We start from the raw sequence: 27,871 nt of genomic DNA, 5'->3' as shown, positions 1-27,871 counted from the left end.
CTGCGATGAACATCGGCGTGCATATATCTGTTCTTGTTATGGCTCTCACTTCTTTAGGGTATATACCTAGTAATGGGATGGCTGGGTCAAAAATGTCTGTCTTGGAACCAAACTCCACAAACTCAGCTTAAAACAGTATTTCTTGAGATAAAAGTGAGTCTGCTGTCTTCTCAATCAATGGAGCTTAATTAATTTAATAGGAAAGCCTACCCTTTTACTTTTTATTTTCTATTGCTTTATTTTACATTAAATAATGATATATATTAAGTTCAAATCACAAAATCAAACCCAAGAACTTTTATTTAACAAAAACACATTGCTTTCTATGTGCCAGACAGGTTTAGAAACTCTAAGTTTCATAATAATTCTGTGAGGTAGGGACTCTTTATTTTCCTCATTTTACAGATGACAAAGCTGAGTCACTGAGAGGTGAAGCACCTTGCTCAGGTCTACAGCAGGTTCAGTCATGAGGCTGGGACTAGGACTCAGGCAGAATGGCTTCAGAAACTGCGTATTTTAACCAGTATGGACCGTATGCCCCATTAGTGATTTAAAAGATCTTTTCAAAAACTCATTTAGTCTTCTGTATCCTGGGGAGAGCTCTAAGGCACAGCATTAGCCTGAAAAGCTCTGAGAAAAGAGTTTGACCTTTAGATACAACATTGTAACTAATAAGTTGGAATGAGAAAATCTGCCAAGGTGCTTCAGAGACTGGAAATCTGGGAATCCAGAGTCCAGCCTGGTTCAGATACTGGCTTGTTGTGCACTGCAGCACTGTGATTAAAAGCATGAACTCTGGCAACAAACATCTTACATTTCAAGACTGGTAATATACATATTAGCTGTGTGACTTTTGGTAACTTATATAACCTCTCAGAGCCTCAGTTTCCCCATCTAAAAATAGAAGACAATACTATCTTAATAGAACTGCTCAGATGATGAAATTAAAATGGTCCTTTTGCTGAAGATTCGTCAATTATAAAACTAGAGATTGACAAGGTCCTGTCTGACTGAAATATTGTGATTCTGTGATTGTACTATTCCATGGACTGCCAGAAGAATGAGCAAATCAGTCTTGGAAGAAGTATAGGCAGAATGCTTCTCAGATATGAGGATGGCAACACTTCATGTACTTTGGACATGTTATTAGGAGGGACTAGTTCCTAGGGAAGGACATAATGCTTGATAAAGCAGAGGGTAAGGATAAAGAGGAAAACCCTCACTGAGATGGATTGACACAGTGGCTGCAATAATGGATTCAAACATAGTAATGATTGTGAGGATGGTGCATGACTGGGTGATATTTCATTCTGTTGTACATAGGGTCTCTATGTGTTAGAACTGACTTCATAGCATCTTATATTGTTATTGTTGTTGTTAGGTGCCATCGAGTCATTTCCAACTCATAGTGACCCCATGCACAACAGAATGAAACATTGCCCAATCCCGTGCCAGCTCCATGATACCTGCTATACTTGAGCCCATCATTGCAGTCACCATGTCAATCCATCTCGTTGAAGGCCTTCCCTTCTTTCGTCGACCCTCTACCCTACCAAGCATGACATCCTTCTCCAGGGAATGGTCCCTTCCTACAACATGACCAAAATAGGTGAGACGAAGTCTGGCCATTCTTGCTTCCAAGGAGCATTCTGGCTGCACTTCCTCCAGGACAGATCTGTTAGTTCTTTTAGCAGTCCATGGTACTTTCAGCATTCTTCGCCAGCACCACAACTCAAAAGCATCAACTCTTCTTCGGTCTTCCTTATTCATTGTCCAGCTTTCACATGCATACCAGGCAATTGGAAATATCATGGCTTGTGTCAGGAACACCTTAGTCCCCAAGGAGACATCCTTGCTCCTCAGCACTTGAAACAGTTCCTTCGTGGTTGACTTTCCCAATGCTACACGTTGTCTACTGTCCTGACTGCTGCTTCCATTGGCATCAATCGTAGAACCAAGCAACGTGAATTCTTTGACAACCTCAATCTTCTCTCCATTTATTGTGATGCTGCTCATTGGTCCAGTTGTGAGGATTTTTGTTTTCTTTGTATTGAGACATAATCCATACTGCATACTGTATTCTTCAACCTTCATCAGTAAGTGCCTCAAGTCGTCCTTTCAGCAAGCAAAGTTCTATCCTCTGTGTATCTCAGGTTGTTAATGATTCTTCCTCCCATCCTGATGCCACGTTTTTCTTCATATAGTCCAGCTTCTCGGATTATTTGCTCAGTATATAGATTGAATAAGTATGGGGAAAGGATACAACCCTGACACACTCCCTTCCTGATTTTAAACCACTGTCCCCTTGTTCCATTTGAACGACAGCCTAATACCAAAAAATTCAAGCCTTGAGTTACAATACTGAAGGATTCTATGGGCAAAATATTGAATGATGCAGCAAGCATCAAAAGAAGATGGAGGAAATAAACGGTCACCATACCAAAAAGAACTGGATGATGTTCAACTATTTCAGGAGGTAGTTTATGGTCAAGAACCAATGGTATTGAAGGAAGAAGTCCAAGCTGCACTCAAGGAATTGGTGAGAAACAAGGCTCCAGGAATTGACGGAATACCCTCTGAGGTGTTTCAACAAATGGATGCAGCACTGGAAATGCTTATTTGTTTATGCCAAGTACTTTGGAAGATAGCTATGTGCCAGACAGGTTTAGAAACTCATTTAAGTTTCATAATAATTCTGTGAGGTAGGGACTAGAAGAGATTGATCATGTGCCCATTCCAAAGAGAAGTGATCCAAAAGAACGTGGACATTATCGAGCAATATCATTAATATCATACACACATAACATTTTGCTGGTGATAATTAAAAAGCAGTTGCAGCAATATATTGTGACAGGGAACTTCCAGAAATGCAAGCTGGATTCAGAAGAGGACATGGAATGAGGGATATCATTGCTGGTATCATTGCTGATATCAGATGGATCTTAGCTGAAAGCAAAGAATACCAGAAAGATATTTACCTATATTTTATTGACTATGCAAAGGCAATTGTGTGGATCATAACAAATTATAGATAATATTGTGAAGAATGAGAATTTCAGAACACATAATTGTGCTTGCGAAGAACCTGTACATAGACCAAGAGGCTGTCATTCAAACAGAACAAGGGGATACTCCATGGTTTAAAATCAGAAAGGATGTGCATCAGGGTTGTATCCTTTCACCATGCATATTTATTCAATCTTTATTCTGAGCAAATACTATAAGAAGTGGGATTCTATGAAGAAGAGCAAGGCATCAGGATTAGAGGAAGACTCATTTACAGCCTGTGATAAACAGATGACACATCCTTGCTTGCTGAAAGTGAAGATGACTTGAAGCACTTACTGATGAAGAACAAAGACTACAGTCTTCAGTATGGGTTATACCGTAACATAAAGAAAACAAAAAACTTCACAACTGGACCAATAAAAAGCAACATCACAATAAATGGAGAAAGCTTGATATTGTCAGGGATTTCATTTTATTTGGATCCACAGGCAACACTCATGGAAGCATCAATCAGTAAATCAGATGTCATATTGCACTGGGAAAATCTGCTGTAAAAATTAATCTCTTTAAAATATTGAAGAAGAAAGATGTCTCTTTGAAGACTAAGGCATAGTCTTTGGTTAGGCATTAACCCAAGTCATGGTATTTTCAATCACCTCATATGGATGTGAAAACTGGACCATGAATAGGGAAGATTGAAGAAGAATGATGCTTTTGAATTATGGTGTTGGTGAAGAATACTGAAAATAACATGGACTGCCAGAAGAATGAACAAATCTGTTCTGGAAGAAGTGTGGCCAGAATGGTCCTTGGAAGCAAGAATGGCCAGATTTTGCCTCACCTACTTTGATCATGTTGTCAGAAGGGACCATTCCATGGAGAGTGATATCATGCTTGGTAAAGTAGAGGCTCATCAAAAAAGGGGAAGACACTCAACAAGGTGGATTGACATAGTGGCTGAAACAATGGGCTCAAGTATAGGAAGGGGTGGTGAGAATGGTGCACGACCAGGCAGTGTTTCGTTCTGGTGTTCTGTTGTACATAGGGCCACTATGAGTTGGTGCTGACTCAACAGCACCTAACAAAAACAACATGTTTACATGGAGTCCCAAGGTGACAGAAACAGTCAATGAACTTAGCTACTAATCAAAAGACTAGAGATTTTAGTCCATTCAGAGGCACCTTGGAATAAAGGCCTGGTGATCTACTTTTGAAAAATCAGCCACTGAAATCCCTGTGGAGCACAGTTCTACTCTGACACACATGAGGTTGCCATGAGTTGGAAATGACTTGATGGCACTGGTAACTGGTACACTTACAAAGCATTTAGATTTTTCCAAAAATTTTCACACATGGTCTTTTTTGATCCTCATAACTATTATGCATGGTATTTAATTCCTATTTTACAGGTAAGGACGTTGAGGCTGAAATAGTTTATTTGGCCTTCCCCAAATCTTAATGGATAGCAGGTGACATGGTTGGCCCATAAACCCTAAGCTTTTGTTTCCTATCCAGGGTTCTTTCTTAATAATAATGTGTTGTTTCCATTGAACACATGATGCCTGCTTATAATACAAATGGCAAAAATTAAAGAATGTGAATAAATAGAAATAATTGCTGAATTGTTTCTAGAGACAGCAGAGTAGCTGTCTCAGGTGGACTGTGTCAGGTAGCTAATACTGAGAGGGCATGTCAGGGATGTAAGGAGTACAGCAGCCATGCTTGCTTGGATCTGAGAAGAAGTTAAGGGAGAGATTCCACAGGGAAAATGAAGAAAAGGTTGTTTCCCATCTGTGGTGTAGTAGATTACATAGTGTGGCTTTTATAGTCATAAGTCTTTGTAAACTCCATGGTGGAATTTGCTATAAGCAACTAAGTAGCTTCTGATTGCTAAAGTTATCCATCTGGGGTATTTCTGTTGAGAGTGGCAAGAAGCAATCTTCTGGGAAGTTCTCTCTCTCTCAGGCATATAGAGTTCTGATGTTGGGATTGGTTAGTTTGGCTACTCTGCCAGGCTCAAAAGGAGCCCTCCTGGAGGCAGAAGGAATCTCTCTGACTGCTGGCTGAGAAAGATGTTCTGCTGAGAGAAATGCACTCCTGAGAGACACTTGCTGAGAGAGAAACGTGAGAGACACACGCTGCTAAGAGAGAGACACGAGAGACAAGCGCTGCTGAAAGAGAGACTGCCAACTGCTAAGTGAGACGGCTGGCTGCGAGAGATTGAGCGTGTTCCTGAACTTGAATTGTAGCCTGTTGCTTTCCTAATAAACCCCATAATCTGTGAGTTCTATGTGGCCACTGCAGCAAATTATGAAACCCAGGAGAGAGGTGATGGGTGCTGTAGGAGGAACAGTTGGTGCCAGGGTTGGTGAAAGGGCTGGAGGGAGGCAGCATATCTGACCTCAGAGGAATTGGCTTTGGGTTGCTGATGGTGATTCTGTCTTCCTCTTGTGGGGTTGGAGGAGGATGGAAGATGCAGCCTCTTTGCCCCTTTGGCACCATCCTTCCATACCTTACCTTTCTTGTCCTCAAGCTCATTGCCCTGGGACTGCAGCCAAAATAAAAATTAGCACTTAATCCTTGCTCAGGTTCTAAGAAAATAGTAATGAAGGAATTGGCAAAATCTTCAGTGAAATCACTGACCTGGTTAGTTAATATATCTGAAGACAATATATAAAGATACAAGCAGAGGAATAAATCACGGAAATAGAAGCAGTCTGATAATACTAACAAAATGACTGGTAAACTGTAGAAAAATGAAACAAGACCCATACCTCAGCCCGTACACAAAAAACAAACTCAAGCTGGATCAAAGACTTAAATGTAAAACCCAAAACTATAAAATTCATCAAAAATAAAATTGGGGCAAATCTGGGAGCCCTAATTTATGGCACAAATAGACTATCAAGCATAACCCAGAATGTGCAGGAGATAGAAGAGAAGCTAGATGACTGGGACCATTTAAAAATTAAATTCTTATGTGCATCGAAAGACTTCTTAGAAATGGTAAAAAGAGAACTTACAGATTGGGAGAAAATATTTGCCTATGACATATCTGATAAAGGACTTATCTCCAAAATCTATAGAAAACTTCAATACCTCAACACCAAAAAGACAAATAACCCAATTCACAAATGGGCAAAAGACTTGAATATACACTTCACCACAGAAGATATACAGGCAGCCAACAAACACATGAGAAATTGCTCATGATCATTAATCATTAGAGAATGCAAATGAAAACAACAATTAGGTATCATCTCACCTCAACAATAATAGCAAAGTTCAACAGGTCAGAAAATAACAAATGCTGGCAAAGTTGTGGAGAGATTGGAACTCTTGTGCACTGCTGGTGGGATTGTAAAATGGTACAACCATTGTGGCAAATGGTATGGCGTTTCCTTAAAAAACTGAAAATAGAAGTACCATTTGACCCAGCAATTCCATTAGTAGGAATATATCCTAAAGAGGTGAGAGATAAGCACACAAACAGACATATGTACACCTATGTTCATCGCAGCACAATTCACCATAGCAAAGATATGGAAACAACCTAAATGCCCATCAATGGATGAGTGGATAACCAAATTATGGTACGTGCACACAATGGAATACTATGCTACATTAAAGAACAATGAGGGATATACGAATCATCTCACAATGTGGATGAACCTGGAGGACATTATGCTGAGTGAAATAAGTCAACTGCAGAAAGATAAGTACTGTATGAGCTCATTACTGTAAAAAGACAGAGAAGGGTTTTCTTGGGAAAGAGAATTCATTTAATAGGTTACTGGGATGAGGAGGGAAGGGGAGGGATTAATTTCAGGCTAGTTGGGGCCTACACGCTGACATGGGTAGGGGGAAGGATATATGGGAAGGATCTATGACCACCATGATAACATTAGAAAATGGGAGGACACCAAATTGTGCACATAAGAGATAGATGACAGCTGCTAATACCAACCAATGTGTCCACAATACTGCATTGCCATTAACACCAAACACTACGCTATATAGATAAACACATAAACACCTGAGATAATCAGATGGGGGTCAGTGAATAGAAGTATACTCTAGACCAAGGATAGATTCAGCTGAAGCTAATCTTGTGCAGACACCAGTGATACAAAATACCTGCAGTCCTTATAGAAACAATAGAAGACAGACACAGAGTAATCCCTCATAGACAACCAGACACTATGGGAGAGAGATACAATATATCTACCATCTTAGGATCATAGTACTGGGGGACACCAGACTCAATTGGCACAACAAAATACATAAAAGCATTGCTCCACATCCTACATTGATGAGTAGTGACTGGGGTCTTAAAAGCTTTCAAGCAGCCATCTAAGATGCAGGTAACAGTCTCCTAGCATCAGAAGCGAAGAAGAATGCAAAAAAAAAAGAAAAAGGGGGTATTTAGAAGCAGTCAGCCCTAGTACACAATGGCCCTTGAGACCAGAACTAGATGGTGCCCAGCTACTAATGCCAATCACTGAGGAAAAGATCAAATTTGGAGATCCTGGATAGAGTGGGAGGGAAAACATGGAACAAAATCCAAAAACTCAATAATGACCAGAATTACTGCTCAGATGAAATCCAGTGAGGCTCCCAATACTATGGCCCTGGAATACATTCTGCACCTGGAATAAAACGCACCCCTAGGGATTGGCTCTCAGTCCAATAGTTAACAAGATGTACACGCAGACCACTCAACTCAGGATGACGCACCCACATACTCTATGGTAATACATCCCTTAGAGCAATAGACCATGGGACATCAGAGGACCAACATTCAAAGTACGGAAATGCAGGACAAACAGGAGTGCATAAATATGAGGGGCACAGGGGGAGGGTTACAGAATAGGGAAGGGAGGAGACTGGGTTAGGGTTGGACATGGCAAATGGAGAATTAAACTAAATGTACGCATTATGTTGAATGTAAAACAAGCTCTTAAAAAAATGACTGGTGAAAATGTCCAATAAACTCAGGGATCGGAAGCAAACTGCAAAGTGAAAGATGGGAAATGGTAGGCAGAAAACTATCAGGGAGCCACTCTGACAAACGAGGTATAAGCCATACATCACAGTGTTTAAAAGGCTAACATCACCGTTGCTTAAAACATCTCCCCCTGCCTAAAACCCATCAGAGAGGCTCCCTTCTCATAGTACTCAGAATTAATCCCAAATATTTTTACATGATTCAAGAAAAACATTCTTAAAGATTTCACTTCTTGGGACTCCATTACCTTTTAGGATATAGGAAGCCACAAGAACATAACTCCCATCCTAACCATGAAAAGAAGCCAGACAACCTATAAAACCATCTTTCCCTGAGCCAATGAAAGCCTTGAGGTTGCAAGATAACTAAGTGAACTGAATTCAAAAGGGCAATATGCTCCTTGGAAAAGGGGCAGAACATTCGAACTGTTTCATCTCTGGCAGAGCACGAGAAAAAAAGAAATGGTACCATAAACATAGGTAAGAAGAAAGCAGATAAAATATAATGGATTCTAAGAATGTGGACTAGTGTGGAGAGTCTAGAATCCCTGCAATTCCTAGACAAAAGAAGAGTCTGCACTCACTTTTCAAGCTCTTTTCCATAGGCTTCCACCAGATGCTCACTCACAAGAAAGATCTGGAACAGGGCAAGAGACCTGAGAAAGCCTCCTCTGGTGATGCACAGACACAACACTCCACTCAATTACTAGAGTCTATTTTCCATATGAAGCAAAAGTCTCGAGTTGCTAGAAAGGGTCAAGCAACCTAAGCAAAGGGTCACTGCCTCAGAAGAAAGGTTAGAAACAAAAGTTATCCTCTCACTGAGGGAGCGGTAGAAGCAAAGTCCATCAGTGGTGTGATGATAAATGTTTAACAAGTGGCTATCTGGATGTTGTTGTTGTTACGTGCTGTGGAGTCAGACCCGACTCATAGCGACCCGTCCTTGGGTTGTCGAGGCAGTATCACTACGAAGTAGATTGCCCAGTCTTCCTTCTGAGGAGTGGCTGGTGGGTTTGAACCGCCAGCCTTCTGGTTAGCAGTCAAGTTACCAGAGCTCCTGGTACCAGAGCTCATGCTACCAGAGCTCCTGGCTATCTAGATAGGGGAGACGAAACCTGATTTATAATGTCTACCAGTTTCTGTGATAGAAATGCTTCTACCATGGCCAATTTCAAACTACCAACATGATGTTAGATAACTCACACATTTTTAAATATTTAATGATCAACTGCAGCATTCCACTGCATCTGATCTTAAGGAAGCATCAGCAAATTCCACTCCCACTCATATTATAAACCACAATGAGAGCCAGATAAAAAGGTTAGAAATAAACACACACACACACACCTACACCATCAGAAATAAAGAATTCCTTGGATGAGCCTATCAGCAGAATAGATATAGTAGAAGGAAAAAAAAAAAATCATGGTCAAATTGAATTACAAAGAGAAAAAAGAATGAGTGGGATAGAACAGAAAGTGCATCCAAGCATACCAAATGAAAGAATATCAAATGGTCTAACAAGTGTGTAACTGAAGTCTTAGAATGACAAAAGAGAGAGAAAATGGGGAAGAAGCTCTAACTCCTCTTTAATATCTCTTCCTCATCTACTGTCATGTTTGTGTCAGTTCTTGAAAAGACCATGTTCTCTTTGTCCCCCAGGACTTTCAATTATATATTCTTTTTCTCTGTTAGGGGAGCTCTGGTGGCATAGTACCTAAGGCACTTGACTGCTAACCAGAAGGCTGGTGGTTCAAACCCACCAGCCACTCTCTCCTCTGAAGGAAGATTGGGCAATCTACTTCTGTAGTGACACTGCCTCAGAAACCCAAGGAGGGGTCACTATGAGTCAGTTCCAACTCTACCGCAGTGCATTGAGTTTGTTTTTTGGTTTTTTCTCTGTTCAAGAGATTTTGTTAGAAACTCTTTAAGTAATTGTACCTATACTCCCAATCTTGAGTGCGGTGCAAGTCTGATGTACCATGTACATGTCAGATGTACATATACCTCTGTGATTACCGTTTGCCTCACCCACTGGATTAGAGGCTCTTCAAGGGTATAGAGCATGTTTCTTTGCTTTTGTATGACCAATGTTTAGTAAATATTAATAAATGTAGGGATATATTAATTAGCTAGATGATGAAAAACAGAACACAAGCTAGGCAATCTAGTCTAGGTTTTCATGTTTAATACAATGTTCAAAATTATAGAGTCTAAGGAAAATCAACAAGTATGACTTTGGAAATGGAAAAAAAGTTTTAAATTTAAAAGTGCTAAATTAAATTTTAAGTAAGGGTTAAGATAATAAAAATGCTGATCAGGAGTTCTCAACTTGCTTGAAGGATAAAGTCAGAAATTAGGCTTTACAGAGTGAATTAAATGAAAGAGGATAAGTTTGGACAGAAAGAAAATATTAAGGGATTTTAAGCAGAGAAATAAAGATTTTGTCCTCTGTCCTCTAACACAAGAAGAACAGAAAATTACCTGCCTTATGTTTTTAGCAAAAGCCCTATCTAAAGATAGGTGTTCAATGCTCATATTCTCTTGTGGTCCTTTATGAAATTCTAATGTGTGTTTAGCATTATTTTAAATTGAGTATTTTTTATTATCCAGACTTAGTTGTAGAAAAAACAAAAATTGTAAACATTATACAATATTAAAATTAGGTAGTTGCAAATGGTTTTTCAGAATTTTGCTTCCAAAAAAAAAAATAATAATTCATTATTTTCCAGTATCAGTGCTGCTAGATTTTTGTCTTAATTTTTTAATGTAGTAAAAGTTTCCTCCCAACAATGGAAGTGAACATCTCATAGCCCTTTTATCCTCTATTTCTAGAGAAAAGATTTAATGGATAAAGTTACAATAAAGAATTAAGAAAGTGCTCCTCACTTCCACCTATTTTGAAAACAATGTTTTTGTTTTATTAACAATTAAAAAAGGTATCCCTCTTGAATTTTATTTGCAGCTCATATTGAAAACCTTCATTACTGAATAGAGGACATATTCTTACATAGTCATATACTCACAAACACAGCATTATAGACATATTCCAAGTAATGGTCCAAATGTTGTTAAAAATTCATAAAGCACACACTTTTGTTATTCTGCTTTTCCTTTCACCCATATCAAACCTGCCTCTTAACTACCTATCTATTTTCCCTCCCACCCCCAGTAACCAAAGAAAATTTCCTTCCCTGTGAAAACCTTTTCTTGAATTTTTATAATAATGGACTCATGCAACATTTGTCCTTCTGTGATCAACTTATTTCACACAGCATAATGTCCTCCAAGTTTATCCATGTTAGGAGGTGATTTGCTGATTCTTCATAATTCTTTAATGTTGCATAATATTCCATTCTGTGTATATATCATAGTTTGATTATCCATCCATTAATGGACACTCAAGTTGTTTTCATCTTTTTGCTATTATAAATAGCACAGTATCACCAAGGAAAAGGAAGACATGGAGAAGTGCACAAGAGGTACAGACAATATAGGCAAATACTATTGTATACACAATACTGCATTATCAGTAATAGAAAACACTAATGTATGGGTGAATACAAAGGTAGACAGGCAAGAAGATCAGTTATGGATAGGCAGATGGGTATTCACCTACAACTATACATAGCTTTGGCAGATGATATTCTCACTTATGTATTTGTATGTGCTATAAAAATGTGCATATGCAGTTTTAAAGCTAACAGGGGGCAAAGTTAGGATAGCTTCTAAGCCACAACTAGGCACCTTGAGGGAGTGAGTCACTGGACATGTGGGCTGGGGACCATGGTTGCAGAGAATGTCAATGAAGCTCAATTGGCACAACACAGTATACAAAAATATTGTCATACATCCTACTTTGATGAGTAGTGACTGGGGTCTTAGAAGCTTGTAAGCCATTTGAGATGCAACTATTGGTTTCTCCTCATCTGGAGCAAAGAAGAACAAAGAAAATTAAAGACACATGGAAACATTAGTCCATGAGAATCTTAGCCTATATGACCCTGAGACCAGAAGTACTAGACGCTGCCAGCTACCAATGCCAACCGCTTGGAAAGGGATCAAAATTGGAGATCCTGGGTAAAGTGGAAGAAAAATGTGGAACAAAAGTCAGAATCATAAAACAGACCAGGCTTACTCGTCTGATAGAGATTGGTGAAACCCCTGAGACTATGGCCCCAAGTTACCCTTTGGCCTGGAATTGAACTCAGGTGGCTTGACTCTCAGCCAAACAATAGACAGGCCTATGAGCTGAACACTTAAACAGATGCTCTCCTTAGAATAATCAACCTTAGGAGATCAGAAGGGCAGCATTTGTACAGGAAGAAGGGCAGGGAGATAGGAATGCATAGACAAGAAGGACACAGGGAAAAGATAACCACAGGGAGGAAGTGGGAAGAGAGCTGTTACACTGCAGAGAATGTAACCAGTGTTACACAACAAAATGTGTGTGAACTGTTGAATGTAAAATGAATCTACTTTGTAAAATTTCACCCAAACCACAATAAAAAGTTAAAAAAAAAACAAAAACAAAAACCCAACTCAGAAGCTGTTCTTTTCCTTAGAAATAACATTACATAAACATGATATTTTGGTTCACAAACTAGTTCACAAAAGCCAATTTAACCCATAATGTAAATAAACTACCTTTTTAAAATGGAAGCCACTTGAAACTGTTACTGCATCCCTGGAATCTAAAACAGAGCCTATTAAGTATTTGTTAAGGAGCCCTGGTGGCACAATGGTTAAGCTCTCAGCTGCTATCTGAAAGGCTGGTGTTCAAACCCAACCTGAGTCTCATTGGAGAAAGACCTGGTGCCCTGCTTCTCTGTAAAGATTACTGCCTAGGAAACCCTATGGGGAAGTCCTACTCTGTCACAAGACTCCACAGCATCAACAAAATAGGCTGAAGATAGCTTAAATAATATAAATTCCAAAAGGGCAGGGATGTGTGTCTGACTGTGCAATGATGAACCCCCAGTATATTGGTGGCATATAACAAGCTCTCAGTGAATATTTAACGAATAAATGAAGTTTTTTTTTTTTTTTTTTTTTTTTTCCTTTTCCTGGGTATTGGGCTCATCCTAGGCAAAAGTGTGAATTATATTAAAATGTCTTTTGCATTTTTCTAACTCTCTTTTATTGGGTTCCTTTCCCATTTAACCTTCTCCAGGCAATCAGCTATGATAGTTTCAGCCTTGTTCCATCTATGATAACTGCATAGCTCACTTTAAATAACTTATCATCCATTCCCAGATCAAAACTCTAATCCCACAGGGAAGCAGATCTCTGTTGTTACTGGGAGGAAAGCAACCTGGTTTCAGGTCTTCTCAATAAAATATAATTAAATCATGGCTTCCAGTTCTGTTTGGGATTTATTAATAAAGCTTAGAGTAATTGAATTTTAAAGAGATTGCTTATTATCCTTGATTGGCTCCTAATTGGTATAATTTTGCAGAGAAAAGGGTCAGCTTTTCTTAGTTGTTCCTGGTTTTCATAGCTTTCTCTTTTTGTCTATACAATACTTCTAGAATTTTTTGTCTTTGGCTCTCTTAGGGAAGGCAATCTACCTAATCCACACATTTCCACATGTGGTGAAAATAAATAAAATCTGTGATAATAAAGAAAAATTGCAAAATAAACAAGTTGCAATAAGCTGCTTTCCCAGCAACATATGACTCATTTACCATTTTCTCCATAAAATGAATATAATTTTATATTATAAAATAATGGCATATAAATCTAAAATAACACAGCAATTTTGTTAATTTGCTTTTAATGGTATGTTGTAAGCTAATGGGCACATAACCTCAGGTAGCACATCACCAAAGTGCCTCTGATTGGTGGTAGTAGTGGTGGGGTTAGCAAAATAGTTATGGATGATTCACTTCTAAAGTACAAGTCACATTGGACTTAAAACCTCGTTATTGGAAAACCAACATACTGCTGATACAGTGCAGTGCTGTACTGTAGCGGGTTAATGAAACAACCCACAACAAACTAAATTAATTATGGTGAAGTTACATTAACAGTAATTTATAATTTAAAGTAAGAACAGCAGCATTTGAAAACCAAGATGATGTCAGGACAACCACTAATACCGAAGAGATAACTAAATGTCCTTTCACTACATGGGAAGTCAAAGTATTGGAGCTTGTACAACAGGGCAGGAGCTCTGCGAAGTACAGAGATAGCCAGGGGAACAGTAAATGAGCATCTTCAGACAATGTTTTGACTTGTAAAAACTAAATTTTAGGACTTTTAAAACATTTGCTTAATAGTTTTAAAACTGCCCATAAGGACTGAAAGAAATCTGTAATATTTGTAGACCAGTCTTTTGGTTACTACTACCTATGGAGCTTTGTTCTACACTTTGATCACTCTTCTGAATGACAGATGATCAATTCAAGAAATTTCTTCAGGGATAGGAAAAGTTTTTTGACTATACACCCCAAATCTTACCTAAAAAAAACAGTCTTTTGGTTTATACAAAACAGAGTATGTTGTTGTTGTTAAATGCCATTGAGTCAGCTCTAACTTATAGCGACTGTATGTACAACAGAACAAAACATTGCTCAGTTGTGCACCATCCTCATAATCCTGCTATCTTTGAGCCTATTGTTGCAGCCACTGTGTCAGTCCATCTCATTGAGGTCTTCCCCTTTTTTGCTGACCCTCCACTTTACCAAGCATGATATCCTTCTCCAGGGAATGGCCCCTTCTGATAACATGACCAAATAGGTGAGACGAAGTCTGGTCATTCTCGCTTCCAAGGAGCATTCCAGTTGCACTTCTTCAGGACAGATCTGTTCATTCTTCTGGCAGTCCATGGTGCTTTCACTATTCTTTACCAACACCACAACTCAAAAGCATCAAATCTTCTTCAGTCTTCTTTATCCATTGTCCAGCTTTCACGTGCAAATAAGGTGATTAAAAACACCATGGCTTGGGTTAGATGGACCTTAGTCTTCCAAGAGACATCTTTGCTCTTCAGCACTTTAATCTTTTAGGGCAGATTTGCCCAGTGCAATACATCATCTGATTTCTTGGCTGCTGCTTCCACTGGTGTTGATTTTAGATTCAAGTAAAATGAAAACAGAAGATAGGAGATTAAAAAACAAAACAAAACAATAAAAAACCTCTAAGGCAACCAACTCCTTTCCAGGCTGCCATGGGAGTCCTGGGATGTCTCCTCCTTCTTGCTCTGGGGTTTCTGGGGTGAGAATTTCCAGGACATGGCAGGTGGTAGCACAATTGCTCTGGACTAAGGACTCACTGCATTAGCCAGACCAAAGAGAGAGGGAGGCTATAACCATGAGTGAGGAAGACAAGTGAACCCTTTTTATCTTGTGTCTGCTGGCCTTGTACAATGAGGAGTATAAAATAAATGTGCAATCAACACTGCCTTGAAAGCAATAAAGTAATTCTAGCCTCTGTACAATCTTAGCAGCACCATATCTACAAACTTGCATTTATACACTTTCAGCTCATACCCTTTCTGTTGCAGTGGAGGAGATTAATACTTGGTGTCCCAACTCTGCTCTAGTCTCATGAAACTTGTATCACCTCAGAATCTACAAACTTCTTTTGACTTTCAAATCCTCTTCACAGAAATAGTCTTATGTTTCCCCTTAGGAATTTATTAAATAATTTCTATTTTTGCAACTTATATGATAAAGAGAGGATATTTAAATAAAAATATTTTATGTGAAATCAGCATAAATGTAAAGACTATAACATTAAATTTATTTTAAAAGTAATTTTTCCAATTAACATATAATGAATGTTTTCTATTTTACATAAATTTTTACCTATAAGAACATGTAAGTTCTTATTAATTTTATAAGAAAAAAGATGTGATTGGCCAATAATATAATAAATATTAGAGCCAAAATATGCACTAAAACATATATTTGAAATTAAATCCCTCTTAGAGAATCAAAAGTAAACAAAACAGCTTCATGATATTTTTGTAATTCTTATATTTTGAATGTAAAATTCAATTGTTACTTTTATAGCTTTCAAGTATTGTCTTTAGGAGCTCTGGTGGCATAGTGCCTAAGGCACTTGACTGCTAACCAGAAGGCTGGTGGTTCAAACCCACCAGCCACTCCTCGGAAGGAAGGTTGGGCAATCTACTTCCATAGTGATACTGCCTCGGAAACCCAAGGAGGGGTTGCTATGAGTCAGATCCAACTCTATGGCAGTGTGTGTTTTTGTGTGTGTGTGTGTGTGTGTGTTTAGTGTTGTCTTTAAATGACGAAATAAAAATAATATTTCAGGCTTCTATTTTAAAGCATTTATCTGAAAATAGTGAATGGTGTTAATTCCTCAAAAATGAATGTTAAATTAGATAAAATCACCACTGTAGGATATGTAAATAAATACTTATTGTTTTAAAATAGAAATTGAAGAAGATGCCATTATTATCTTTAACAAGAATTCCTTGGACCACTTTTGTGGATCGCAGGACTTGCAAATTGCCATTTGGAAAAACACTCACATCTACTCCAATTTAAGATGAAAAATTTTCTGAACCCAAATCCCCCTCCAAATACATGCTCCCCCTACCAGCTGGTTCATTGGCTCCCTCTTTCTTACTTTCAAGAAAGTCTGAGGGCATAATGGTTAAAAGCAGTTAGCTGCTAACCATAAAGCCAGCAGTTTGAACCCACCAGCCTCTTGGGAGGAAGATGAGGCAGTCTGTTTCTGTAAAGATTTATAGATTTGGAAAGACTATGGGGCAGTTCTATTCTGTCCTACAAAAAAAAAAAAAAAAAAAAATTCCTACTATGAGTAGGAATCAATTCAATGGCATGAGTTTGGTTTTAGGGTTTTTGGTTTTAGTCTCCTCCTATAGCCAAGCCTCATGAAAAAGAGGTATAAATTTGTATTTCATTTTTTTTCAGTCTACACTAACTTGTCATTTGGTTGCTTTACCCACTCTTCTACTAAAAATATTTTCATCAACATAATCAATGATGACCAGGTCAATCACTCAGCAACATGTGGATGATCACTTCCTCTTTCCTGAAGCAGTCCCCATCCATTGGCATACATGATAACATGCTCTTTCAGTTTCCACTTATTTCTCATACTATTTTTCTCAGTCTCACTTGCCAATCCTTACCCTGCCTTTAAAAATATTGGTGTTCTTTAGGGGTCATTAAGCACTCCTTTCGTATTTCTCTATTTTTTTCTCTAGATGACCTCATCTACTTTCAAGGTTTCAAATATCCTTTATAGGATAGTATTTCTATCTCCAGCCGACTTGTCTTCTGAGCCTAGTCTCTTATGTCCACTACATTGTACATTACATTTGAGTATTAAATTCAGCAAACCCAAACCAAATATTTGGTGTCATCCCAAATGTAAGCCAGCTCAACCACAAACCCACTTCTTCATTAGAATGCTGTCTAATCCTAGAACATGATAGCCCTTGAGACCAGAAGAACTGGATGGTGCCTGGCTACCAATGCCAACCACTCATGAAAGGATCAAATCTGGAGATCCTGGGTAGTGTGGGAGGGAAAACATGGAACAAAATCCAAAAACTCAATAATGACCAGAATTACTGGTCAGATGAAATCTGGTGAGACCTCCAATACTATGGCCCTGCTTGAACAATTTCTCTTAGAAAGATCAGCACTAGGCCGGTCCCCATGAGGCGGAGGTCAAAGATGTCCCAAATGTCCAAACTACCATGCCACTCCATCATTTCAGACATTAACTCCTCCTCCTCCTCCCAATAATTTCCCCAGTCTTAGGGTTCTGTACTTTGCTGTAATGCCTCACAGAACTCACAGACACCCAAGGGTTCGTCTCACGTAGTAGTGGTGGAGGCTTGCAGGCTGGCGAGTCCCAGGTCCGTGAGTAGGTCTGGCAGATCCTCCCAACTCTCGGGGTTTGACGAACCTCGATCAGCAGATCAGATGATGGCTGCTGTCCCAAATCCAGGGGTGAGATGAGGATGATCCAAGACACAAAGCCGGAGCAAGAGGAGAGCGAATATTCCCAGGAGATTATACCCTCAGGGAAGCTAAGGGTGGTGATTTGAATTATACCCTCCAGCAAGGCAGGACTCAAGATACATTCCACCTGTGTTGCCCCAACAGAATTAACCTAAATCCCATCACAGAGTTGATTGCCAGTCTTATAGGGAATGACTACTATCAGCTGCCCAGCCAAGTTGATACCTGACCTTAACTACCACAGCACCCCAAACAGGCATGGATAATGGAATTTACAAAACATCACAGAATGGAGGATAATGGCTAGAAGGGCCACATCAAGCAATTCACTGCAGGCCCTGAAATACATTTCCCGCCTGGAATAAAACTCACCCCCAGGGGCAGGCTCTCAGCCCAATGGTTAGTGAGATGTATACGCAGACCACTCAACCCAGGATGCTGCACCCACACACTCAATGGTAATGCATCCCCTAAAGCAATAAACCATGGGACACCAAAGGACCAACATTCAAACTGAGGAAATGCAGGACAAACAGGAGTGTATAATTATGAGGGGCATAGGGGGAGTGTTGTAGGGTAGGGAGGGGAAGAGACTGGGTTAGGTTTGGATATGGCGAATGGGGAATGAAACTAAATGTATGCGTGACTTTGTAAAACAAGCTCTTAAAAAATACACTTTGCCACAAATACGTAGTTGGAAAAGGGAGGAATATTTTAATAGCCTTGTCTGATAATTATGGACATTTTTCATTGATATTAAACTAAAACTTGATGAGTGGTACTGTCCTAAATGTTAGTGCAATGTAGAATATGGAGATTTATTAATGAATTTTGTATGCTATAACATTAAAATCCATTGGTCCATCTTGTAAAAAAAAAAGCAAGCTGTCTAGATCTTAGTCAGTGGCATTGCTATCCAGCCATTGCTCATGTCAGAAAGCTGGTGTGTGATCCTTGACATGTTTCTCTTCTCTACCCAATCTATTACTAAGTCCTATTGATTCTACCTCTTACATGTTTCACCAACCTATTAACTTCTCTTTATCACCATCATTATCACCTCAGTCTAAGGCACTCAACAGTTGACTAGACAACTTCAGTATCACTCTTATTGGTCTTATATAAATTCTGTGGTCTGCTCTGATTAATCTCTGTTGAGAAGCTAGATACTATTCTTAAAAAGCAAATCTGATCATACCACTCACTTATTTTTAAAAAATCTTCTTGACTTCTTCCTATAAGTTATGAGAAAATAAAAAGTCTATATGAAAACTTAAAGACCCTGCAGCATTTAAGCCTGGATCTTGCCTACTTCTCCAACTTATTATATGCCTTTTTTTCCTTTATTCTTTATATTAACCACATAGTCTGTCTCTTCTTCAAAAGAACCATGCTCCTTCCCACCTCAGAATCTTCAATTTTAGTTTTATCTCCCTAAAACAGTAGTTGATAAACTTTTTAAGAAAAGGAACTGATAATAAAAATTTTAGGTTTTATGAGCCAAGAGGCCACATACAGTGTCTGTCACAACTACTCAACTCTGCCACTGTACTATGAAAGCAGCCACATGTAAATGAATGTGGCTGTATTACTGGGCCATACAAAATAGTCTGGGGTATAGTTCACTGATTCTGCTCTAAAAAAACAAAACCAAACTCACTGCTGTGGAGTTGGATCCGACTCATAGTGACCCCTCCTTGGGTTTCTCAGGCGGTATCACTATGGAAGTAGATTGCCCAGCCTTACAAGGCTAGTGATTCCTTCCCTACCACTTACAGACATTTCAAGTATCAGTTTCTTTTTCATTGACTTTCTGATCACTATTGTAATTAATTAGATATTTGTGAAATTCTTTCCTCAAGATCTATTTTCCTTATAAGGTTATAAGCTCCATTAGAGTAGGAACACTATCTACTTTGCTATTTTATTCCCAGTACATGGTGAAGTATGTGGCACATAGTTGTTGTGAGGTGTGTTTGAATTGATTTTTGACTCCTAGAGACAGAGTAGAACTTTCCCATACAGTTTCCTAGGTTGCAATCGTTACTGGAGCATATTGCCAGGTCTTTTCTCCTGCAAAGCTGCTGAGTAGGTTTGAACCACCAATCTTTCAGGTAGCAGCTGAGCACTTAACGATTGCACGACTAGAGCTCCTTGGTATATATAGTAGCAATCAATAATTACTTGTTGTATGAATGAATCATTAATTTGCAATCTGACCTTCACTTGGCAATTATCTATCTGATCCTTAGTTACCCATACAGAAATAGAGATGATAATACTAGCTACTTCCTAGGGTTGTTTTGAGTACTGGTGGTATAGTGGTTAAGGCTGCTAACCAAAAGATTTGTGGTTCGAACCCACCAGCCACTCTATGGAAGAAAGATGGAAGAGTCTGCTTCACTAAGGATTTACAGCCTTGAAAACCCACTGGGGGTCATTATGAGTTGGAATTGACTCGATGGCAGTGAGTTCGGTTTTTTTGGAGGGTTGTTCTGAGGTATACAAGATTATATATTTGAGTGCATTTTGTAAACTCTAAAGCAATACACAAATATAAGGAAGGAAATATTAGAGAAATGCTTTAGTTACCTAGCACAGAAGCATATTATAGCCGAAGAGCCACATCCTGAGGCTTATTTTGTTGACTCAGTAGCTAAAAACTGTTTTTACATTTTTAAAAGGTTGTTAAAAAATAGAAGAAAAACATGTGACAAAGACTATATAGTAGTCAGTAAAGCCTAAAATATTTATTCTCTGACCCTTATGTAGAAAAAGTTTGCTGACTCTTGGCCTAGAACAGTGTTTGGCCTTAAGTGAATATTTTAATGAATGAATAAGTGATTATCACTTTGCAAATAAATCTACACTTAACATTTTGGTAACTGAAAAGCAGTGTCATTTTCTCACTGCCTTTCTTTTATTCAATAGAGCATGTAATCAAAGTTGTAAAAATAACACCCTCCCTCTATGTTTACTTTAAGCTTATAGAGTCCCAAACATTTTTTTCTTCCATGAATTATATCAACAACTGTTTTTGAAACAGAGAAGGCACGGGAGGCTGGGGAGAATCTAGCAAAACTCTTCATCGGAAGGTTGATAGCTCTTGTTATATATGCGATTGCATGTGGAAGTTCACTGTATACAGAAATCAGTTCTTTGTATATAACACAAAATCCTGAGATTATTTTTCCCTGGAGAACTCATTACTATACAAAAAGTAGAAATGACATACTTGTAAGAAAAAATAAGGAATTGTGTTTATTAGAAACAAAAGAATAGTACACAAAAAAGGGAAAGGAATTTTTAGTCAAAGGACTCAAGTCTGAACTTCACCACTTAATCTGTCCCTTTGAGCAATTTTTTTAGTATCTCCGAGCCTGAGTTTCCTCACCTACAAAAAAGAGAGTAATAATGATTGATGTCTCTTACGAAAAAAGATTCACTGACACTGAGTTGATTCCAACTCCCAGTGACCCTATAGGACAGAGTAGAACTGCCCCATAGGGTTTCCAAAGCTGTAAATCTACAGAAGCAGACTGCCTCACCATTTCCCCACAGAATGGCATGCGGGTCCGAACACCAACCTTCTGGTTAGCAGCCAAGTGCTTTAACCACTGCACCACAGAGCTCCTTAAGTAGATTTTAATAAGTAGCATAATAAGCATTAATTCTATTTATTCCACATTCAATGTATGGCAAATCAGATGATTATTAAATGTTTATTACCTTTGCTTCATTATCTCATGTACTCTCCCATGCTGGATACACTGTTGCTCCAATTCATTATTTCTTCTCTGTAACTTTTCCAGTTTGTCATATGTATACCTTTTTTCTTGTGTGAGCTGAGCTATTTCAGATCTAGAGAGGCAAAAACATGGAAATGATAGATGTAATAGTTTTACTAGAGTACATTCATTGCCTAACCTTAACATTATTCTAAATTCCATGCTTAAATGTAACAGTGTAAACAAAAATTATTTTCTGTAAAAGAAAACATTCAGAAATTATAAAATGGCTAGTAAAGGAATATATGAATTGTAGAGACTCAAGTATTAGATAAACAAGATATAATATTAGATAATGGCACAGTAGTTAAAGTGCTCTGCTGATAATTGAAAGGTGGGTGGTTGGAAGGCAACAGCTGTTCTGTAGGAGAAAGATGTGGCAGTCTATTTCTGTAAAGATTACAGCCTTGGAAACCCTAGGGCAGTTCTACTCTGTCGTTTAGGGTCACTGGGAGTTGGAATCAACTCAGTGGCAATGGGGTTAATGGGGTTGGTTAAGTATTAAATAAATAACAACTTATTCTAATAGAGATGGCTTCTTGTAGGAAAAACACAAAAGTGTTAAGATCAAATCCCCCTTTTTAAAGACAATCATTCATTTAACAAACAAACCCATTATAGGCTGGGAGCTCTGGTGGCATAGTGCCTAAGGCATTTGACTGCTAACCAGAAGGCTGGCAGTTCAAACCCACCAGCCACTCCTTGGAAGGAAGGTTGGGTAACCTACTTCCATAGTGATACTGCCTCGGAAACCCAAGGAGGGGTCGTTATCAGTCATATCCAACTCAACGGCAGTGCATTGCGTTGAGTTTTATTATAGTCTAGCTACTATATTATTAAGAGAGCAATCCTTGGCCTAATTTCTATAACCTAGAATTGTTTCTCTTAATTAACCTAGCTAACTTAATGGCACTTTGTTAAAATCAAATACAGCAGTCCTCTGTCCTCTGATTCCTGTACCAGCTAAACAGCAACTGCTTTCAATTTTTTCAAAGTTATTTCTTCTGCTATTCGTTTCCATACTTATAAATATGCTTATAGGACTGTCTCTTGTTCTACTAATTAAAATTTTTCTACTGACTTAATATGGGAGATGACATGAAACTCTTTTATATGTCCCATTCCCTTTCCTTCATCTTCATCTTGGCAATGTGATTGCTAGTAAGTCACCTTTGGGGTTAAGTCACTATCAATACTTACAGTATAGTGACTACATAAATACTGCTCCTTGCTATTCAAGTAGTGTGTTATGAATGCATTTGTAATTGTGAACTCATTTTTCCCCCAAACAAGTGGGCTTTAGTATAGGATGACTGAGTGGGAAGCCATCTTTTCTGACGGGAAATTCCAAATTATCATATCTATTATTGTTCCTCCCTGACCACTCTATTTCTTAAGTGAAGGATCTTCCAGTTTCCTGCAGTTTCATATACAACCCTGGCTCTCAGCAGTCTAGAAGGAGTTGGGGGGTTAAGGAGAAATGAGAACAGGGAATCTCAATCTTTCAGAAGTCGGATTTTCAATTACTTCCTCTATTTTAACTTCCATGTCCTATTTTAACAAAAACTTGCTGGTTTAATCTCCTCAGAGTGAAAGTCCCTAGGCTTCTGGGGAAAGGAGGGACAGTCACCTGGTTGCATGGAGTGGGGACAGAATCCTCAGTTTTGGTTTCAACCCTATGTCCCACATGACCTTCCAAATTTTTCTGGGATTCTGAGAGCAGACAAGTCTGTTACATATACATATCCCCCTGTGTAGACATTTAAGTTTCACTTAGTTCTACTCTGCTAAATCAAGCACTATTCCCCAATCTTTCTGTCTTCACACATTTCATTTGAGTTCACAGATATCTCCTTTGGTGATGGCTAATGTTTCTCAGGAAACACATTACCTCTTTGGCGTCTCGTATGATTATCTCAAGTTTCAAAATTTGAAGGTCAAAAATCTCTGTCCTTGTTTTAATTAAAGTCTAAATTGTTGCCCACCGCTCCCACTGCCACTATCTTCTCATGGTCGGCTGCCTTATTGATTAGAACTGAAAGTTGAGAAATAAAACCTCTTGCATACTGTAATATAAGTAGTTTCCAGTTTAATAATTGGGGGTTTGTTGCCTGATTTTAAAGTAAGATTCTTGATGTATAATTATTTCTCTCCAAAGAAAGGATTTCTCCCTTAGGTGAAATAGGAAAGGATTTGGATTTGCTGTGGGAAATTGTACCTTACCAGTTATTCATCCCAAGGGCAAAGCTGCTTCACATGTATGTAAAAAGTTCTCACTTTAGTTCACCTCCTTCCTCACTTTGTTTTCATCTAGGATCAAGAGTCATCTTAAAGGAAGCTTGCTCTGATTCATATCTTCCAGTCCTCAATATGTAGCATATTTTTTGAAAATATCTCTAGCCTTTATACATATATTAGTTCATAATTTATTTCTCTGAATTGTGTTTTATGCCTCATCTTTCTTACTAGATCATACGTTGGCATGCATTATCTCATTTTCAAACTCAGCTCAATCTACATTTGCTATGTTAAATAAGAATTTACCCATATTTGAAATAATCTAAATCAGTTAATAACTTACATTACTCCTTTCAAAATTGCATTTAATATAAAATAATTTAGGGGAATTTATAAGAAATTGTTAATTTAGTACTATTCCAAAGTTAGTATTTCCCAACACATTATGCCCTAAGCTAAATTCAAAAGAAGAAAACATATCTTAAAGCCAGATTAGGAAAAAAATGCAGAACAATATTTATCTGTTATCAGATACTTTACAAGCAAAAAGGGACATTTTAAAAGAAAATATTACAAAGGGGAAAAATAGATATTACAATATAAAAATATAAAAGTTATATACATAATAAGGCATAGGTTTTTATGAGAATGTTCATGGTAGCATTATATCTAGAAGCAATTTGCATCTCAACCCAGTATCTGGAAACCTAATTCAGAAATCTATCAACAGAAACTTGGTCACATTATTTATATAATAGAATATCAAGGTGCTATTCTGATGATATGGGTATTTATTTGTGCTTAAACTGAAATATGACATATTTGTAAGATATCAAAAACATTAAAAAACAAGCATGTGCAGTATGATTCTATTTTATAATTTAAAAGATATTTTGACAGGTACACCAAAATATTAATATTGATTATTTCTAGATGGTGGGATTAGGAATGTTTTTTCTTTTATTTATCCTCTTCTGTACTTTCCAGGTTTTTACAATAGACATGTCTTTAAAACAAAAAATAAAGTCATTTTGATTTTGAAAAAAATTCATAATAAAAAATGCAAAGAACTGGAAAAATGTTTCTAAAAAGTAAGACCAATAAAAGCTAAAGCATCATTAATAATTGCTAACCCCCCCTTCAAAATTCCAATTTCAAAAAAAGTTCAAGGAATATGAAAAGATATTCAGAGTAGAAGAAACACAAATTATCAATAAATATCTATAAAATATTCAATTTCACTATTACTCAATGAAATGAATAGTAAAACCAGATACTACTGTCAAATAGCTATTGCATGCCTACTCTCTGTCAGATAGTGCAATCTATCCTTTACATGAATGCTCTCAATTAACCCATTAAGAGACATGCTTATTTCCTTTTCTCTGTGAGGTATATATGAAGTTTAGTCATTTGCCTACAGTCATCCAAATGGTGAGGAGCCAAGCCCAGGTACAAATGCTGGTCTGCCCAACTCTAAAAGGTGTGTTCCACCCACTGAGCCATATGGTCTCTCACTTACTTTTAATGTCACACACTAATATAGGTACATATGGCATAGTGCCTAGGGCATTGGATTGCTAACCAGAAGGCTAGCGGTTCAAACCCACCAGCCATTCCTCGGAAAGAAGATTGGGCAATCTACTTCCGTAGTGATACTGCTTAGGAAACCCAAGGAGGGGCCTCTAGGAGTCAGATCCGACTCAATGGGAGTGAGTTTGGTTTGGTTTTTCATTCTCAGCAGAACTTAGTAAAGTACTTGAGCAAAGTAACACACATTAACAACCTTAAAAAAATTCATATCTTGAACCAACAATCCTCTTGTAGGCATTTCGAATAAGGGAATCCTCAAAAATTCAGATTTATGTACAAATTTATTATCATATTTTTATCCATAATAGTAAAAAATTAGAAACACCTTAAATACCAAATTATTATGCCATAAATGATTCAATTAAAATTATGTTTCCAGACTACATAAAGGTGTAAAAAAATGCTTAGATGATATTAATTGAAAAAGCAGGATATAAAACTGTGTATCTAGTATAATCTCAATCAAGACATAAATTTATCTGTACATATACATTTACATACATGTGGATAATGACTAAAAGGAAATATGTCAGCAGTCAGTAGTACTAGTTACCTCTGGGTGCTAATGTCATGGGAAGTTTTTTCCTTAATTCTTTTTTGTATTTTCCCAATTCTCTCCTTTGAGGATGAATTACTTATATACACAAAAATGTAAATGTCTTTCGTAGAGTACATATTACTATCAGTGTGTTATTGCAGCAATCTTTTTTTCAGCTTTACATATATATGTGGTTAATTTGTCTAACAACTTGCATTGTTCAATAAATATGTGGTATGTGTATGCAGACATTATCCTTTATCTAGAGCCCAAAATACCTCCATAGAACTAGTAGTTTACAAAGTTCAAAGAGTAAACTTACAAGTTTTCAGATTACATTTGTCGTGATTATCCTAGTGTCATACAAAAGGATAATTGACTCTAATCCATTTTCATACAAAATCTAGGTAATATTTGGCTTTATCAAAGTATGAACTTTTTTCTGCATTTTTATATACCAGTTATATTGTGCAATTGCAGTTGCATGAGCTATAAGATAATATTTTACTACTATAATTAGAATTACAGTGGTAATTGCTTTTTTAAGGGAAAACATGACACCTGAATTTTTATTCTTTTCAATTCCATTTTGACATTTTGGTAACAATTGGCAGAGGCCAGTATCAGTGTTCTCTTGTAGAATATAATTTTTGTAGTATCCCCACCTAACATCATCTAAACATGCAAGGGGAAAAAAAAACCAGTTCAACCGGGTGTGTGTTCTTTACTTCAATTAAACTCACACAGTTGGATACCTACTGTTGCCAAAACAGTAATATAATTTATACATTATAGTCCACATAGTAAAACTATACTAAAAGTCCTTTAACAATATTTATAACACCATAAAATACAGTGTTAAAATATATGAACTGCAATATGTACCAAAATTAAAAAATTTGTTTCTCATCATCAGTGATTAAAACCAGAATCATTGCTCTAGCCTCAATACTCACAACCCTGGTGACAGATTAGAATTCAAATCTTAATGATCAATTTACAATTAACAAGATAGAAGTGAAACAAATTAAACCAACCATTATATATAACGAGACCCAATGGACTCCCATTGTTCCTCTTAATTACAAAACGCACATCACAAATACACAATGGGCAGTGTTAGACATCAATCCACAAGCCTAGCAACCCAGAAAGAGACAATGACAGAATAGAAAAAAGAGAAACACAGCCACATAGACCCTGCTTATTTACTAAATAGTGTTCCTTTCAACTTGCAAGTGTTGAGAGGCTACCACAGAGCACAGACTTGATCACCCTCCGCAGCTGGCAGGGGTTTCCCTGTACCAGCGCACTACCTTCCTGCGCTCTACCCCAGGCCAGGTTTTAGATCACACTCCAAATCGCAATGCTTCATTTTACCGCTGATTCATCTAAGCCCTGTGGAGACGGAATGCTTCCTTCACTTTGATAAAGGAAAAACACAGCTACCAAAGATATTAAAATTTCTCATTACTTTCCTTAAAAACAAATCTGACACTGTAATATGCTCTCAGGGTAGTGGGGAATAAAGTCGAGAGAGTTTCTAAAGTTTATGTGAGCTTCAACTAAAATGTCTGCCTGGTGCCAATTAAAAGCAAAATGGAATTAATTCTCTTGTCTGGTGGTCAAAAACAAGCTATCTAAAATGCACAGAACTGGCAGTTCAATTTCAGGTTTAAAATGGAATGTGCCATTCACAAACCCTGGGGTTACAGACCCGACTGACT

The 27,871-nt window shown here is 37.7% G+C and overlaps 1 protein-coding gene across 1 annotated transcript in view; it reads right to left on the bottom strand.

Annotated features, from left to right (window-relative positions):
- SDCCAG8 (SHH signaling and ciliogenesis regulator SDCCAG8) overlaps positions 1-27,871 on the bottom strand; it is a 352,265-nt gene that overhangs the window by 81,235 nt on the left and 243,159 nt on the right. The window contains exon 16 of the mRNA XM_007949144.2: positions 21,717-21,848. Within this exon, the coding sequence (XP_007947335.2) occupies positions 21,717-21,848 (132 nt within the window). The remainder of the gene's footprint in view (positions 1-21,716; positions 21,849-27,871) is intronic.

The sequence above is a fragment of the Orycteropus afer genome, unplaced genomic scaffold, assembly GCF_000298275.1.
Source record: "Orycteropus afer afer isolate SDZICR_OR568_19922 unplaced genomic scaffold, OryAfe1.0 scaffold00239, whole genome shotgun sequence".
Lineage (NCBI taxonomy): Eukaryota > Metazoa > Chordata > Mammalia > Tubulidentata > Orycteropodidae > Orycteropus > Orycteropus afer.
This window is presented reverse-complemented; position numbering and strand designations above follow the sequence as displayed.